General features: G+C 47.2%; 1 protein-coding gene across 1 annotated transcript; it reads left to right on the forward strand.

Moving 5' to 3' along the window:
* Nucleotides 1-2,298: 2,298 nt before the first annotated feature.
* On the forward strand, nucleotides 2,299-13,385 carry PROX2 (prospero homeobox 2). Its single transcript, XM_059183436.1, has 5 exons — nucleotides 2,299-2,304; nucleotides 3,416-4,744; nucleotides 8,530-8,637; nucleotides 9,917-10,111; nucleotides 11,560-13,385. The coding sequence occupies exons 1-5, from the start codon at nucleotides 2,299-2,301 to the stop codon at nucleotides 11,743-11,745; spliced, it is 1,824 nt and encodes a 607-aa protein (XP_059039419.1). The 3' UTR covers nucleotides 11,746-13,385.
* The last annotated feature ends 5,368 nt before the right edge of the window (nucleotides 13,386-18,753 follow it).

Below are 18,753 nucleotides of genomic sequence, written 5' to 3' on the forward strand. Positions count from 1 at the left end.
CTCTTTGCATGAATGTTAGCTCCACGTGGACAGAGGATTTGGTGGTCAGCACTCGATCCATGTTTGTTGAATGAATGAATCAATGAATGAATGTAGAAACACCACAGGGAGGACAGGCTGGAGGATGGATGACCAGTCACGAGGTATCGGAATTGTCTAGGTGAAAAGCCTGAGACCCTGAATCAAGAAAGTATAATGGGAAAAGCAAGGTGGAATGTAGTCCAGAGCAATTTTTTTTTTTTTTTTTTTTTTTTTTTTTGCCGTCAATGATCAGGCGTGGTAACCAAAATCAGTGTTGAGGATGAGAAGTCAGGGAGGAGTCCAGGAGACACGCCTGCTTCCAGCTTAAACAAGATCGCTAGTGTGCGAGGTGAGACTGAGGGGCAGCTGTGGAGTTTGGGGTTGAGAATGTTGAATTTAAGCAGGAGATGTTCATTCAACAGTTAGAATAATCATAACCAATCTCCTTTTCTTTTTGGAAGGTACTTAACTGAAAATATATATAGTTTGTATTACTGCAAGTCTCTCTTGGTTAAAATATCAATTCTGCCAGTTCAGGGATCATTATTAGTTAGAAAGCAGGCAATGCGTGTTAATGGATGACCCAGGTATGCCTAGCAGATGGTAAGAAAGAGCTGATATAAAAATCGCTTTTTCATATTATACAAATAATATATATTCATTGTCAAATGATCACAGGAAGTTAACAAACGTGTTTCTCTTCAAGAGGTGGTAAATCATCCAAGCTGTTGAAAAGAATTTAGCGATATATTTTCAAATGTACATTAATTTGGCAAATGATCTATTTTATTTTAGTAATTTACAAATGTCTTACTCAAAGCAAAAGCCTTCTAATGATTCTGACCCAAGAACCTCACTTTCAGCAGCATTTGCCCCGCGACGGCTGCGCAGCTGTCACCACCTCCCACCTTCCGCCCTGGTGCCCGGAGCAGCATGGCTCACGGAGAGCTTGTCCGGGAATCTGGTCTCCCGGCAGCTCCAGATGGAGGCTGTGGCCACGTCCATACAAGAACCCAGAGGCTCCTGAAAAGCCAACTTTACCCGCAGTAAAGAACTCCAAGTAAGCTTCAGATTGAGAGTAGGAAGGAAACAAGCGGTCTCTCTCCTACCAGCATTTGTGCAAGCGAAGCACAGGAGAGTGCAAATTTCTGGAGGAAAGAAATTCATTTACCTCTTATAGGAAAGGAAGCGTCCGCTTGACCAACAGAGAAGTCAGTCTCTTTTTCTCTTTTTAGAGATTTATTTATTGATTTGAGAGAGAGAGAACGGAGGGAAAGGTCAGAGGGAGAGGGAGAGAGAGTCTTCAGGAGAGCCGGACCCGGGTCTCCATCTCACGATCCTGAGATTGGGACTTGAGCCGAAACCAAGAGTCAGACAATTAACTGACTGTGCTAAGGAGCCCCGAAGTCAGCCCCTTATATAGGTCTTTCCATCTCCAGGGCGGCAGCTAGAGTGTGGTTGTGTCAAAGGACTTAGAATCTTAGTGGCTAAAAGCCAATCTCAGCCTCACTGAGCCTCAGTTTCCTCATCTGTAAAATGGGTGAATGACACTGACATTCAAGTTTGGCACCAGGTGCAATGAGGTGGCATGGACAAATGTTCGGTAAACTTGAAGTGCCTTAAACTTGCTATCTGAAGCCTCCTGATTCAAGTACAGTGTATTTTGATACTTTGTGGGGGGAAAAATAGTTTTAGGCAGGCTTTCCTAAAATAGCTCCCTGCTTCTTCCCACACCCACATCCCAACTTACAGCCCCTTATTGCACTTTTCCTTCTTAGCAAGTATCACGACCTGGAAACAGACGTGTTCATTCCCTCTTCTCCTGAGGGACAGCCAGCCTCACGAGAGCAGGATTCTGCTGGTTCACCACTGTCTCTCTAAGTGCTTGGACAAAGGCCCAGCGCATAGGAGGGGCTTAATAAACAGTCGTTAAACATGAACAATGAAGGCAGAATCTGATTCTTCTGGGAGCAGGACAGCTGGTTCTCAAACTTGGATTTACGGGTTTCAGATGCAGGTTCCCTGTCCCATAGAGGGATTCTGATGGTGCAGGGCAGAATTTGCTATTTTAAACAGATGCCGGGTTGGGTGCGGGGGGCTTGTGGTATAGACACTGAGAAAGTTACTCTGAATCAGATAAACCTTGTTTTGACTCCAGCCTGCCACTTACTTGTGGTATGACCATAGGAGGATTACTTAACTTCTCTGAGCCTGTTTCCTTATCTCTTAAGTGAGAATGACAACACGCTCAGGGAGTTATGAGAATTAAATCGGGTAATGGATGTACAGTTCTTGGCACAATGCCAGTGGTGCAGTTAGCTGCTGCTATTACACTTATTATTATTATTGTTATTATTATTATTCTATTGTTATGCCCTAGCAAGAGAATTTCTCCCTGAAGGATCACTCTTAGGAATGTTCCTTTTTTTTTTTTTTTTTTTTTAAAGATTTATTTATTTGACAGAAAGAGGGAGAGAGCATAAGCATGGGGAGCAGTAGACAGAGGGAGAGGGGAAAGCAGGCTCCCAGCTGAGCAGGGAGCACTATGCAGGGGTCAATCCCAGGACCCTGGGACCATGACCCAAGCTGAAGGCAGATGCTCAACTGACTGAGCCACCCAGGCGCCCCAGGAATGTTCTTTTTTTTTTTTTTTTTTAATAAACATATAATGTATTTTTATCCCCAGGGGTACAGGTCTGTGAATCTCCAGGTTTACACACTTCACAGCTCTCACCATAGCACATACCCTTCCGATGTCCATAACCCCACCCCCCTCTCCCAACCCCCCTTGCCCCAGCAACCCTCAGTTTGTTGTGTAAGATTGAGTCACTTATGGTTTGTCTCCCTCCCGATCCCATCTTGTTTCATTCATTCTTCTCCTACCCCCCAAACCCCCTATGTTGCATCTCCACTTCCTCATATCAGGGAGATCATAGGATAGTTGTCTTTCTCTGATTGACTTATTTCGCTAAGCATGATACCCTCTAGTTCCATCCACATCGTCATAAATGTGCCCCAGGAATGTTCTTATAGTAGGATCCCAGCAGCGCAGCATCACCCAGGAACTGGTGCCCCACCCGAGCCCTGCTGAAGCCGCGTCCACACTGTAACAACCTCTCTAGGTGCTTTGTTTCCACCTTCAGGTTTGAAAAGCACCACTCAGAATCACCTATGCTGTTTTTTTCTTCCCGTCTCTCATTCCAGAGTCGGCTCAGGTTTGTAAGCTCTGGCATCACGGAGTCTGAGTCCTTGACAGCTGCTTCTCATCCTTCTGAGTGCAGAGGAGGGACACCCCCCGCCCCAGGCTCGCTCTGGGTACCCTTCCCACTGAGGACATTCGGAGAAGGGACTCCCTCAGGGAGCCACGGCTCTGAGCAAGTGTCTGTTTAGCCAGGATCTGGATCCAAACTCTGGCTTGCTTCCTCCTCTGTCCCAGGCTTGCTCCTGCCTGCCAGAGCCCTGTATGGATGGTGAGAGAAGCCCAGCCCCCACAGAGAAGGGCAGAGACTCCCCCTTTGCCTGGAGCCCCGGCCCCAGCTCCAGCTTCATCGACCCTGACTGGTTTGGGGATGAGAACATCCAAGCAAAGAGGGCCAGGGTGGAGACCATCGTCCAAGGCATGTGCCTCTCTCCTCACACCCCGGCTCCGGCGCCCAGCAAGGCCCGAGCCAGGGACGGTGCCTGTTGCCCAGGGAAGGCCCGGGAGCGGAAGAGGAAGCAGAGCCTTCCCATGCAGCAAGGCCCCCTGAAGCCAGGCCCAGCCGGGGACCACGGCAGCCGGAAAGGGGGCCCTCGGGTAAGAGAACAGCTCCACCAGCTGAAGCAACAGCTAAAACATTTACAAAAGCACATCCTGCGGGCTGCTGAGCCCAGGGACACAGCCCAGGACCCAGGGGGCTCTGAGACGGACAAGGGCCCTCTGAGGGCACAGCAGAGGAAGGGTTATGGACGTAGGCCCCGGGCTCTGGACAGTGACCACTACCAGGGTTCCCGTGGGGACCACCCTGAGGAGGAAAAACACAGAGCCTCTGAGGCGGAACACCAGTCTGAGGAGCCCAGTTTCCTTCCCTGTGGAGCACAGGCATTGCTGGAGATTCTGAGGAAAGAACTGACCGGGGCAGTGTCCCAAGCTGTGGACTCAGTATTACAAAAGGTACTGCTGGATCCACCAGGCCACCTGACTCAGTTGGACAGAAGCTTCCCGCGGCTTGTGCCAGAGGGGAGAAGTGAGCCCTCACCTCCTGAGAGAGGTGCCTGTAAAGACCTATTTCCTCTGGCCACCTTGCCCAGGAGGGCCCAGCCACAGACCGGGGTTCTGTTGCAAAACTTCTCACTGGCCAAGTCTCTGGACCCTCCCAGGTACCCTGTCTCTCTGAGGATGATCCCCATACCCTGTCAGGGTCCCCCAGCCAACTGTCCTTTGACTGCGCCTTCCCACATCCAGGAAAATCAGACTCTTGGCCAGCTGCTGGGTCCCAGACCCAGGGGTCACTGGAGCAGCAGTCTTCCCCACGACTCAACTCCCCAAAGTCATCGCTCCTCAGAGTCCAGCCTGCGACCGTGGGGAGCGGTCAAACTGCGGCCATCGGTGCTGAGCCAGCAGCAGTATGCCTTGCCCTTCGCTTCCCCCCGTCTGGAAAGACTGCCTGTTCTTCCCTCGGTGAAGATGGAACAGGGCGGCCTGCAGGCTGTCCCCGATGTGCTGCCTTTTCCTTCAGTCCACATATCCTTTACTAGAGAAACAGGAAGCCTGGAAGGTGAGGGGAGGTGGGGACAAATAACTCCGTGGCATTAAATAACTTTGCTTTCCCGGGGGCCTCCTTAATGCTTGCTTCCAGGCTCTCCTTCCCTGTGGCTCAGTTACCAGGTTCTGACAAGAAGGTGGCGACCTTCTGGCATTTAAGGATGCTGGGAAAGTTCATCTGCCTTCTTGTGTGACATACTGGATCCTACCATTATTGACTCTTTCCTTTGAGTCTGAAAGAGTTTCATTTGTTTGTAAACTCAGAAGGCCTTCCAAAATAGGATAAATACCCAGCGGAAGGAAAAACATCATAATTTGGTTGTCAGCAGCCTGTACGCCTAGGCAGAGAGGGTCGAAGGAATGACCTCGTCTGACGCCCGGCTTCCCAATCTCTTGGCTCCGCAGGCAAAAAAGCCTGCATTGCCCAGATAATTCATGGGGAAGACATGAGGGACCCGAAACTTCTGAGGCAGACGGAATAGGGGACAGTTTCCTGAGGGACTAGACCCAAGAGGCAGCTGGGAGGGGAAAGAAGCCTTTAGTTTAAGGAACAGCTTCTAAGCGGCAAGTGAGAGGACTAGAACTTGGGGGCTGGGCATCTGGTGGGGTGGCGGGGGCATGGGGAAGGCTGAGGGGCCCGGGCAGGTCTGTAGGGATCTGGATCTTACTGCAATCCTCAGGTAGACCCCACTCTCTTAAAGAGTGCTGCCCAGAGGAACCCTCCCTCAGGATATTAATGGTTGTTAAGTTAGGGAAAAAGCAGCTTGGATAAATACTAGATTATTGCTACTGGTTATTTAAACACTGGTTGTTAAATACTGGCTATTTCTATTACTGGGTAGTTTGACTGCGGGACTTCTCAGAGCCTTTAGCATGCTGATGTCCTCTGTGAAGCTCTAAGATGAGAAGGTCTGCAGCCTCAAGCGCACGTGAGGGAAGATCGTCTTCCAGCAGGCGTCCTTGCAGCGCTACAGCTCCTGACAACATTAGTTAGGATGTTGCTTTTTTAGCGAGCGCCGTTCACACCGCTCCTTCTCACGGGCGGCCTATAATTGAGTCTCCAGAGGCCAGTGCGTCCGTGGAGCTGCATACGCAGGTGTGAGCAACCTGGGCAGCTGTATGAAGGGCGACAGGACGGGGTGGGGACCCGCTCAGGGCCACAGGGCGGCGGGCTCTTGTGTTCTAAATACCACGAGCGCCCTCTTCTGGTCGCAGGTGTTGGAAACACGCCTAAAGCTTGGGCACCACCTTGCCCTGCGCAGGCCGGCAGGCAGCGAGCGGCTCTAAAACCAACGCAGAACACCTCGCCGGCCACTACTGCCTCTCAGGCAGCAGGAAAGCTTCTTGGAGGTGTAGAGAGAGATCGTCAGGAAATCGCCCTGTGTGGCAAGGCCCACCTGTCTGGGCCTTCTGTAAGAGGCCACTTGGTTAAAATTAGGGCTATGGTGGAAGAACCTAAGGGACCCAACCCCAGAGGTTCTTCCCTTGGCAGGACAGATGCTGATACTTCTCGGGCGCCTACTGTGTGCCTAGCCCTGTCCCGTAAAATGAAGACTGGGCTCCGCTTTGGGAGGTTTGGGGGCCCACCCACGGGTCCTGGCTGCATGGAATGGTTTGGGGCCCCCCGGCGGCATTCTGGTTCCCCAGCTGGTCCCTCATTCCGGTTACCCACACTCCAGCATCAGCGATGTGTTCTTCTGGGCGGCGACAGCTACTTTGAAGCGTAAAAGAACGTTCACGGTCGCACCCCGCCCGACCCAAAAGGCAGAGCCGGCGCGGTGACCAGACGGCAGGGGGCAGCACCTCCGCGCAGCGCGCCTTCCCGGTGGCCGGCAGGGAAGCGGCAGTTCGCAGGGACCCGTCCACCACCTCTTAGCCGCAATTCTGAGACTCGAGAGCCCTGAAAATCCCGGTGATGTCTTCCCCCTAAGGCTGATGGAGACGTTTTCGGCGGCAAAGCCTGACCTGCCCTGAATGGAGGCTGTCGATCGACTAATCCCACTTTGCTGTGGAAATCTGCATTGGGGTTCGCACTGCTGCCACGGACCCCGCCCTGGCCCTCTGCTGACCTATGACAGATGCCCCGTGTGGCCATTACTCGGGAACAGATTCTGAAATCTGAAGCCCATTTGGCCCAGCGTTTCGGAGAGGGGGCTGTGGGCTGGTGTGACCCCACCATCTTCAAGCCTCCGCTCGAGATAGAGAGGCTGGGACAGAGAAGCAAACTAATCTGCAGAAAGTCCCAAGACAGACACCTGCGGAGCCAGGAGTCACACCCCGGATCTGACTGCCCGGCACACCCTTTTACTCCTACGCTTACATTTTAGAAATGAGGTCCGGAGAAGGTAAGGGGCTTGCCCCTAATAAGTGTTTGAAACTGGGTCTTCGGACTCCTAAACCCAGCCTTCTTTCCACAGCTTTTGTGAACCTTTAGAAGAATAAGAAGTGGGTCCAAGGAGGCCCAGGCAGGGGTCCTCTGGGCAGCCGCCTGGGAGCCATGGCCAGCTGCCGCTGTAATTCATTGGTCTCCTTTGGCTAAACTGGTATCTCCCTACTGAGAAGTCTTAATTGTCCTAAAGGTACAGCTCTCTGACCTGAGCTCCAACGTGACTCTGTGTAATGCTTCTCACCCAGCCCCAGGCCTGTCCCCGGGAATGCTACGAGTTCTTATGTAAGAATCTTTATTTCCCTCCCACGCTGGCATTAGGTTGTCACACCACAGCTCCCTGCTCTTGTTAGAGATCTGTTCTCGGAATGAGGTATGGGTTGGAGTATAACGGGTTCAAGCTGACCATCTAATCACTCATTCATTCTTTCAGCCAACAATCATTTATTGAGCACCTACTATGTTCCTAGCACCAGGCTAGCCACGTGGAATACAAAGAGGAAAGGATAAGGCCCTTGCCCTCAAGGAGCTCACAGTCTAAATGGGGAGACACACATGCAATAAAATTTCCAGGTAGGCCATTGCTACAACAGAGGTTTATACAAAGAGCCTTGGTAGCCCACGGTAAGGAAGGCCTAATTCAGCAGGGAAATATTTCACAGAGGAGGGGTGTCCGAGCTGAGCTGGGCGGCGTGAGGGAGAGCTCTGCCAGGCACATGGGGAACAGGTGCAGCTGAGAAGTTCAAGCTTCCTGAGCAGAAGCAAACTGGGATCTTGCACTTAAGCTGGTTTGGTGCTTGTTGGCTTAAATGCTGCCAAGGGAGCTATGAGAGCAGAACGGGGACCATCTAGTTAGCTCACCTCCTTTTACAGATGGGGAAACTGAGCAGAGAAGGGGAAAGAAATCTCTACATGGGGTTTTGAAATCTGGGACAGACCTGCCATCTCTTCCCATTCTATTCTGAAAGTAGACACGCACAAGGTATGACAAGCTGTATTTGATGTTATATAGGCCGTAGAATTTTGCACATAAAATTTTTGTTTAATTCTGAAAATTTACTGTACACATATGGCATTAATCATCTGGAAAAAGTTGTTGTTGTTGTTGTTGTTTTTTCCAGTAAGCTCTAGACCCAACGTGGGTCTTGAACTCAAGACCCCAAGATCAAGAGCCACATATTCTACTGACTGAGCCAGCCAGGTGCCCTAAGAAAAAGCTTATCTGATCAGATTTGCTAGAGACAGAAAAATGGAACTAATACACCATTCAGCTAGAAAAAATAAAATAGAAACCATAAGGAACAGGACAATTCATTATTTGGATAAAGTGATACAATTATTTGATAAACTGATGTTATTTTCCTTGACGCTGAGATAAATCCAGGAGGGCCTAAATCCTGGTCACTTGAAGAAGGCCAAACTGATGTTTTTCTTCACACGCTACCCCAGCTCCAACCTCTTGAAGGCTTACTTCCCCGATGTCCAGGTAAAGTCATTCCTCACTTCTGAAAGCGTCGCAAAACTCCCAAGAGGCAGTGGGTTTTGGCCAGTGGGAGGCAAGTCCTAGGTCATCATACGTGCCCCTCAGGTCCCCTTCGTGTTGCTGCTGGAATCAGTACAATTTCCAGTGCTGGGGCTGAGAATCTGCATGAATAACCTTGGACCACAAAGGCTGGGTATCTGAATTTTAAGATTTCGAGCTGTAGATCTACCCAGAAACACATGGGGAGAGAAGGGAACGGCATCTTTGGCCTCGTGTTTTGTCTCTGTTGGGCAGACCACGAGAAAGAAAATATGTAGAGTCAGGCACTGTCACGTTTATATCCAAAGTGCTGGATTTCAAAATGGAAGGTGCACAGAGATCAAGCATGACAATAAGGGAGAGAAAGCTCTGATGGTTTGAACCAGACCTTGCCTGTTCCCGTCAAGTTTCTGAGGGCCTCCTCTACCCTGGGTGTTGGGATAGGGCGGGTAATACTTTGTATCTACATCTTTGTGTTTTCCAGATCTTTCCCTCATATTCAGTTGCTCAGTTGGCCCCTGCACCACACTCTGATTTCAGTTCATTCTGCACCTCCAGGGCGGCCATGAACGGCTCTCTGCTCTACACCCTTATCCCTTCCTTTCACCCTTGACCTGGCAGAAGGCTCTGGGGCGGCCATGTAATCTGCCCAGGTGCAGCGGAAGCATCTGGCCTTGACCCCAGACTCTCCCAAAGTTACACTAGATACCATGGAAAGCTTTTCATGGTTTAAAAAAAAAAAGGCATAAATCCAGTATATCCAAACAATATTTTCTAAGAGACATTATAGCTAATTGAGATTATTCTGTGTACAAGTGAATAGACTAGGAAAACACTGTGGCTTCTTTTTTAAAGAAAGCCCTTTTGCACAGACCTGAAGCCCTGGGGCTAATAACACACCATATGTTAATAAAAAATAATTTTTTTTTTAAAAGCCCTTTTGGGGGTGCCTGGGTAGCTCAATCAGTTAAGCATTCGACTCTTGATTTCAGCTCAGGTCATGAACTCAGGGTTGTGAGACTGAACCTGGGGTTGGGCTCTGCACTAGGCATGGAGCCTGCCTAAGATTCTCTCTCTCTGCCCCGCGCCCCCCTAAAAAAAGAAAGCCCCTTTGAATGGTGGTTAAAGCCATCCTCACTAAGCCCTGTGTTGAACCGGAAGTGGACAGTTCTGACTCTGAGCACCTCACAGCAAACGTGATATTTTTTGGCAAAAGACCTGATGGACCCTGTTGTTTGTACAGTTCAACCGCTGCATAACCTCCCAGATGATCAAGTGGTTCAGCAACTTTCGGGAGTTTTATTACATCCAGATGGAGAAATTTGCCCGGCAAGCGACTACAGATGGTGTCACAAATCCCAAGATGCTGGTGGTACTCCGTGACTCAGAGCTTTTTCGAGCTCTCAATATGCACTATAACAAGGGAAACGATTTTGAGGTAAGACCATGTACTTGGATCCCATGAGGTCCGATGAGTGCCTTCCCTTCGTGATTGAGTTTTAGAAAAGATCCCCTTCTGTGTCTGTCCTTAAGTTGCTGAGAGCTGGGGTGGCCTGGGGCCAATGTTTGTATCACCCACAAAGACGAGACTCAACATCTTCTCTGAGGCAGTGGCTGGCTATCACAAGATGAATATACAGGCGGTCTTCATTCTGAAACTAAAACAGAAGTTGACCAGATGTTGGGCCGTTTTAGATCTAACAGTCTGCAATGAAAATACCACAGCTTGTTGACCTTTTTCCCCTTAGTGCCAGGAGGCCCACAACTAAATGCCCGGCTGTGGTAACGCCTAGACTTGGCCCCCGTTTTCTTTACAATTTCTGTTCATTTCATCATTTGGTTCTTTATTCTCGCTTGGACAGTTTTATCTGTGGGCCTTTCATGGCAAGTCACCTCAGATCCTTTCTTTCTGGAAATACTGAAATAGACAGTAGTCAAGCTTCTCGGTCCTCTGGGGATCTCTGTGAAGGCACACTGGTGGCACCTTAGAGGTAAAGCATCAGTCGAGGGTGAGCGGGTGGCCTAGATGTCATGGGTGAGAACCTCTAATGCAGACACGTATGTCCTGTGGGCAGCTGACAGCTCGGCTGGGCTGGCCGCCCGTTCTGGAGGTCGCTGACTACACTTCCCTCTCCCCGCCTTTCTCACTTGATTCGGATACCTCTGAGAAAGGGAAGAACTATCGGCAGCTACCAGATGTCTGTCAGGATATGTTTGGAAACCGAAGCTTCCTTTCGAGGCTCGTGGGGGAAAGGGCGTGTGGGTGGGGCACACAGTGTGCATTTGGCCCACAGTGGCGGCAAGTCCTGGGCCAGGCGGAATGTGGAGGACTGTGCGACTCCCCATCATTTATGGCGCCCGTCTGCGTGAGGTCCTGGAACACGTTCTTGAGTCCCCCTTCAGCCTCGTGCTTGGCTTTGGAAGCAGGAATGATTCCAAGTCTTTTGGATCCAGTCCCAAAAGATGGTGGGATGAGGTACAACAGCTGTAAACTTGGCTGGGGGGGCGGGGGATGCCTTTCCTCATTAGGCACTAAGGGAAAGCATATTAAAGACCTTTGAACCACAAATTTCATTTCAATTGGAGTCAAGAGTTTCCCACTTACTAAAATCACCACCATTCGTAGAATCAGCTCCTCCTACAAAGGGAGTGTCCCTAATAGGCTTTCTCCTAGGGGTGTCCCATGGGTACAATCATTTTAAGGTTTGTATTTGATGAGAGAGAGCAGGGGATTCTTAGGGCTGCAGAAATCGAGAGGCCGGAGAGCAGAGATGCTCTTATCAGCCCACTACCCACTCCCTATGCAGGCAGCATCGAGGTCTGCATGGCACTGGGTCTCCTCGGTCTCATGTCTTTTCTTTCTTGTGGGTCTCTCTGGGAATGCAGGTCCCAGATTGCTTCTTGGAAGTTGCCAGCTTGACGTTACAGGAGTTCTTCAGGGCTGTCTCCGCGGGGAAAGACTCAGATCCTTCCTGGAAGAAACCCATTTATAAAATTATTTCGAAACTGGACAGTGACATCCCAGAGATATTCAAATCTTCCAACTATCCCCAGGAGCTGTTTCGGAATTAAGATCCCACAAAGTGAGGAGCAACTGGCCAAGGTTTCCTAGATTTGTCTTAAATGACAGTCAGTATAGTTGTAGTCATAGGAAAAAAGTGGGGGAGCATAAGGAGAACCCCCCACAGGTAACAATGACCATTTCTGATCATTTATTTCCTTTTTCAGAATCCTCAGAGTCTTAAACCTAGCTATAAAATATATCAACCAAATATAATGGTGTGCTGGTAGCATATTATAAAAGGGACACAGCAGTTTGCAATTGGAACTGAAATCTCCACTTCATTGTTTCCGGGTGTTGGGACCTTGGGAACTTGCCAGCATTCTGCATCTGCAAAGCCAGGTCGGGAGGACGAAAAGATATTCTGACCTCAAGGACTCTGTGAACTGTCGCTCACTACACAGGTGTTAGTTTTCTCCCCCTTGGCTTTCAGATGAAGTTATCTCGTGTGTGTGTGTTTTGTTTTCACACATTCCCGGTTCTAGTTACCTATTTATTGAGCTCTGCCTGTTGGCTAGACACATGCAAAGACATTATCTTTAAGCTTTCCAGTTGGAAAAGGAGATATTATCTTCATCTGAAAGATAACCGAACCCAAGTTGGAGAGCTGTGAGGCAGCTTGCAGAAGTATAAGGCTCGGGTGCTTGGGTCGGCGGGGATGGTCAAGAGTCTAGAGGAACCCGAGCCCTTCTGATGCCGGACTATATGCAGGACCACCTCATGCTGCTTTTTGTGATCTCAAACAGGCCACTGTCCCCAGGAAGCATCCAGCACTAACGGGGCACCATCATCTGACACCCCCTGCCTACTACTCAGGAATGCCAGGACTTCCGCTGATTGTGCCAGCATGCAGAAAGCAAACTTTCTGCTGGACTTGAGCTTTACTGTTCATTCTTTCATTGGCTGCGAGTTAATCAGCGGGACAACCCAAGTAGGTGCTAGAAGACCAAAGTAGTTGATGCCCCAACCTCTTACATGCAGAAGAAACTGAACGTCAGACCTGGGAGCTGGTAGGGGCCTTAGGAGATCATCTGGCCCGCCCTGCCTTAGTTAGGAAGGAGGGAACTGAGGTCCAGACGGGACCCTTGCACAGCCTGTGCAGAGTCCCACAGACGATGAAAGGCATAACTGGGAGGAATAGAGCATGGCACATAGAAACAGAAATGCTCCCACTTCATACGGAAACTATGGTCAATCTTTCGGATGAAGGATACATGAAATCAACATTTCCCCCCCTACTGGCCCAACACAAAGTGTGACTGATTCCGAGTGTCTAGGCAAAACCTGTGCAAAGCTGAGACACTGCACCTGTCTTCACCACTAGTGAGGGTCAAGTCTTGTTAGCACTGCAAATGTGTGCAACCTGGGGTGGGCCCACACAGAGCTCAGCGCCTGCCCTTCTAAGGGATGTCTGTGATTTCATTAGCTTACTTCTTCCCCGTCTACACAAAACAAGTTTCTCTATTCAACTTCCCTGACTTTTTTGGGGGGTGGCTGGATCAGAGCCAATAAAATCCCTAAACTATTGCTAGATGTATCAATATAAAAAGGTATGAAAATTGACTTTCTTTTGAATTTTCTCTTACTTCAAACAGCTTGGAGGGAAACTAAAACAGGTGGATTCAGCCCAAACCAATCTTTTCAGGTTGCTTTAAGGTTATTTGTAAATATTCTTTGATACATCCAGTTGCACTCAGATTACCTTTGCCATATTTTCTCCCATAATATTCCTTTCAAAAAAGGAAGCAGTCTCCGAATCTAAGTTTTAAAAGCAGGCAAGCACTGAGTAACCCAAGCAAGGGCAGTTACCAACGGTTGGAGATGGCAGACGGACCCACTACCCAGAATGGAATTACATAGTTCCTGAAGATATTCATGGGAAACAATTCCACGTTCACATGATTGTCTGATATGGGGCAGCCATTTCTGGAACATTTCTGTCCCAAACCTGAAATTCGTTAGGGTGTTTGAAAGATTAAGCCAAGCCACTCCAGGGCAGTGAACCTGGTCCCAGGGACCAATTAGATGAAATGTACAAGCTCAGATTGAAAACATTTGTGTCCTACGGTCCTTCCAGGAAGCGCTCTCTACCCACTGACCTAAACACAGAAGAATGTATAAATACACATACTCTGCCAACAGAAGAATTCTAATTTTTTATATTTTTGTTTCTACCAAGTATATCTCTTTCTCTGTTGGGAACACATTCTGAGCTGGTTATTAAGTTCTTTTAGCTGTCAATAACATTGCCGAAGATCTGGCCATCCTTTCCATTAAGGTATATGTGGGCACTATTCTCTCCCAAATCGGACATTTTCAAAGTCTGGTCAAACACTGCACAATTGTCTAATCCTTTAATGGTAGACAGTAGGACCTGTTTATGACGATGGCACTATGAGGGAGTTAATGCTCAATTAGTGACTAAAAGCAGTAGTTACTTGGCATTCCACGCAGGAAAATGTTCACTAGGAATCTTATTTCAAACATGGCTTCATACAGTATACATAGCTCCAAACCAGATTTGCACAGTGAGGAGGACAAAGGGACTTCCTGGGCACATGGATGGAGCCTGCCTGAAGTTTTTCCTTTCTATCCAAGGAAGGGCAAGGCACCCAGGGCAGAAGGAACAAAGTCCCCTTTAATAGGGTTTTGTACCTCAGCCCTAGCCCTTTATGGAAGCCCGCGGGTCCACTCTAAAAAAACCCTTTGTTTTTAGTAACAAAATACAGAATCATCAGAAAAAATAATTTAAAACAGGACTTCTATAGCATAACTTTATATGTATCTTTAGAAAATATTTCTTCTAAAAACCCTTGTAAAATTATGGTAATGAGTTTCTTGAAGTCCTATATATTCTAGATTTTCATAATCTTTGATTCTAGCTCTTTTCTTTATAGTTTTGGCTCTTTGCGCTGTAAAATAGATACAAAGTTTCATGATACCTGCGTTCAAAGCAAAATGGAAATTTAAAAAAACCTTTGATGTTTTTTATACACACTCTATGAGGCATTGGCACATAATGCAAGATCATTTTCTCAGGACTGAGAGAATAAAAAACAATAATGAAAGCGTGAAGGGTAGGGCAGAGATAAAGAACAGGTTGGCTAAAATAAGTTACAGTTCTATCAGGCTGATGTTTAAATTATGCACATTTAAATTAGAGGAGTGCTCTACAATTCTTAACAATTGCTTCTGGGCTTGATGCTTTGGGGGAGAACATAAGCTTGTGAAAATATAGCAAATATAATACTCATGAAAGTATAAACATACTCTTGGCCAGATTTAAGTATATATGACACACACTGTAAAGAATGAGCTCTGGTTACCTATTTCAGAGTATTAATAATACATACTGTATCTCAGAGGTCGATCATGGTACTTACAATTGAAAATTATGTATTAAATGCTCACCTGTGGAAAAAGATAACTCATGAGGAATATTTTTCAGGGGTACACAATTCCTATAGACCAAGAAGGAACTCTTCCAGACTATAGAAATCTAAGTATGCAGGAGTTGAATGCTCAGTCATATAAAATAACAAGACAACAACAACCCCCAAGCCCCAGATGTTAGCCTCCAGAAGAAGAAGGGACTGTCTGAGGAAACGTTGAGGGCAGGTAGACATAATGAAAACGGTAAGAGAACATCTACCCCAAGTCTCACCAGCTCACACATCTACCCGCTCTCCGAGGAATCTGCCTCCTCCTTCACCAAGAGTCTTCCGCGCTGTTTGGTATCTCACCATCTTACCCTTTCATGCTCACAGACTTGTTTTGTTATTTCCAAATTCTCCAGTCACCCCTCACACACACACATCGGGTCCTAGTCTTCCCTTTGAACCCCCTTCCCCTCCATTTACTGACTTCTGTGGCTCAGACTCTTATTCCTTGATAACCACTTCTGGCCTGGAAATTGAGCTTTGGTAAAGAACGCTGTCTCTACCCTAACCTTTTCCCCACCTTCTCCTCCGGGATCTGATTTGTCACCCCCAACTCCTTCGCTTTCCTCTCCATCAATACCTTTCTTAAGAAGAGTTCTGCAGGTCAGTGCATGAGTCCTGGAGCCTGGTTTCATCGAGCTCCAGCACCTACCAGCTATGGATCTCTGCAAGTTACTCAGCTTTCCCCACCCTGTAAAAGAGCTATAATAAAATAGCTCCTACCTCACAGTGATGTTCAAAGGTTTAGGTAAAATGTGCATGAATTTCTCAGCCCATTCCCAGTGCACAGCATGTTGTTAGATATATTATTACTTAGCAGCCCTGAACTGCTAGCAGAGTCAGGAATTTGCACAGCTTTACAGTGGAAAAAGAGTTCTTAGCTTAAGAACGGCACTGATGGGGCGCCTCAGTGGCTCAGTGGGTTAAAGCCTCTGCCTTCAGCTCAGGTCATAATCTTAGGGTCCTGGGATCAAGCCCCGCATCGAGCCCCGCATCGGGCTCTCTGCTCAGCAGGGAGGCTGCTTCCTCCTCTCTCTCTCTCTCTCTGCCTGTCTGCCTACTTGTGGTCTCTGTCTGTCAAATAAATAAATAAGATCTTAAAAAAAAAAAAGTACGGCACTGATGTGTGACGTTATGGATATAAGATGTATTCTGAATTTTGTTTTTATTACAATCATGCAATAAAATGCACATATACTGTGGTGACAGCATAAAACTAAGCTTTAAACTGAGATGTTAACATTTTCTTTCTTTCTCTCTCTTTTTTAAAGATTTTATTTAATTATTTGACAGAGATCACAAGTAGTCAGAGAGGCAGGCAGAGAGAGAGGAGGAAGCAGGCTCCCTGCTGAGCAGAGAGCCTGATACGGGACTTGATCCTAGGACCCTGGGATCATGACCTGAGCCGAAGGCCGAGGCTTTAACCCACTGAGCCACCTAGGTGTCCAGAGATGTTAACATTTTCTGAAAGGGAAAGAAAATCCAGCTAAAAAAGCCTTGTGCTATAAAGTCCATATACCTTCCTCATCTCCTCTTTACAACAGTCCTGTATTGATGTGTCTACTTGGCACATGACGTAACTACTGTCGCTATTTGCTGGTTGGTTACTAAAGGCTTGTCTTTTACAGGCTGATACACTGTAGTCGGACACCCTCTTAACCATAAGTGTAGTGACTAACGAGGTATTTATAAAATTATTCAACTTGCCATCTTTAACAACTGTCCATTGAATAGGCTGTATGGCTTGAACATTTTCTTGATTAACTCCTGGATGGTTGTTCAAAACATCTTTGCAGCTGTTCCACGCCTTAGAAAGTTGGATGGGTACGTAGGGGGATCCTATACGGACACAACCATACTTTCCCTCTCCTAATGTTTAAAATCCATGCTCAGGACCACATTTCCATAAAGGTAAGCTTGCTTTTTTGTTTTGTTTTGTTTTAAAGAATTTTATTTATTTATTTGACAGAGAGAGATCACAAGTAGGCAGAGAGGCAGGCAGAGAGAGAGGGGGAAGCAGGCTCCCTGCTGAGCAGAGAGCCCAATGCGGGGCTCAATCCCAAGATCCTGGGATCATGACCCCAGCCGAAGGCAGAGGCTCTAACCCACTGAGCCACCCAGGCGCCCCAGCTTGCTTTTGTATTACAAATAATCTGGTCCCTTTTCTGGGTGTATGTGTGTGTATGGGGTTTTTGTTTTTTTTTTTTCATCTTATAGTCATTAATGTTGATCTCCCTCCTCTGCTTTTTCATGGATGTGGGTTGGTGATGATCTTTTTCAGAATATTTAAGACTCTTGATGTTTTTTGGCCACTCCGTTTCTAAATAAATTGACTTGTTCAAATCCAGTGTTATGAGACATTGGGATTACCAATTTGATGCTTTGCTGAACTCTTACTATATTAAATCCCTACAAAAAACCCACAGTTATGCCTGGTGGCATGTATTCTTTACCCCAAAGCTGCTTTTGCTCAAGATGATTATCTTGATGTTTAGACACTTTCTCATCGCATACCCCATTACTTCATCAGAGCTGAGCTTACTGGACCAGCCGGAATTTTCCAACCAATCAAGTCCGGATCTCTTCTCTCCTATAGAACTCTGGCTAAAAATAGAGTCAGAAATGGGTTTCCAAGAAAGACTGGGGTGCAGGTATTGGAACAAAGCATACCGATAAGCAGTTTTGCTAGACTGTAGATTTATCAGCAAATCCTGGGAACAAAAGGTTTAATGACAAGGAATTTATATTCCTAAACACCTTGGTTTTGATATACTAGGTGCAAAGACAATTAAGATCCTCATGCCATGTAAATGGTAGGATTATGTATCCTTAAACTCTGGAGACGGCATTTACCAACAAAACCTAAGTGAGGCAATACTGGCAGTGCTTAGAAGATGGTATTGACTGTTTCCATTTCCTTATTACAGAATCATACCTGTTCACTTCAAACACATCAGGGGTTTCCCTCAATCTTCTGTTTGAGGAAATACACATGTGCACCATTTATTGAGCAAGTCTCAAATGCTCTAAAGCTTGGCAGAGAAGGAATTTTCTAGCATTCAGTCCATTGCTGTTGTGCCAGAACTGGTGGATTTGCCCCCAAAGTAAAGACCAATAACAGATGTTTACATTTGGGGGTACAAATTTTTCATTTCCTTCGTATAAAGTGACCATGATTTACCTCCTTAAAACACAGCCCTTGATAAATACATCTTTCATGATGATCACATAAAAAGAGAAAAGTCACTTTCTGTTGCAAAAACTAAGGTACCTACATCCACAAAGCAGCAGTCCCCCAAAATACGAAGTCCTGAACTCACGCTGGTGATGGGACTACAAGCAAAGTGACTCATTCCACACCCCTTGATAGTTCTTCAAACCCCACATGGAGCACAGTATCTTGACCACAGTGGTGTTGCATGAAGCCATGCGGTATAACACTGCACAGAAACACACACACACACACACTTTTAAAGCTGTAAAAATCTGAATAACCTCTGTGGAGTATTCCAATGTCAGTTTCTTAGTTTTGAGATATAGGTGCAGACTTGGTGAAGGATGCATGAGAACTTCCCTGCA

Source organism: Mustela lutreola, chromosome 7 (assembly GCF_030435805.1).
Source record: "Mustela lutreola isolate mMusLut2 chromosome 7, mMusLut2.pri, whole genome shotgun sequence".
Lineage (NCBI taxonomy): Eukaryota > Metazoa > Chordata > Mammalia > Carnivora > Mustelidae > Mustela > Mustela lutreola.

Excerpts from the sequence above, each read along its gene's own strand:
- PROX2 (XM_059183436.1), top strand. Across the intron at positions 4,745-8,529 it reads TGCCTTTTCCTTCAGTCCAC|ATCCAGGAGGGCCTAAATCC; the intron begins ATATCCTTTACT and ends ACGCTGAGATAA. Across the intron at positions 10,112-11,559 it reads ACAAGGGAAACGATTTTGAG|GTCCCAGATTGCTTCTTGGA; the intron begins GTAAGACCATGT and ends CTGGGAATGCAG.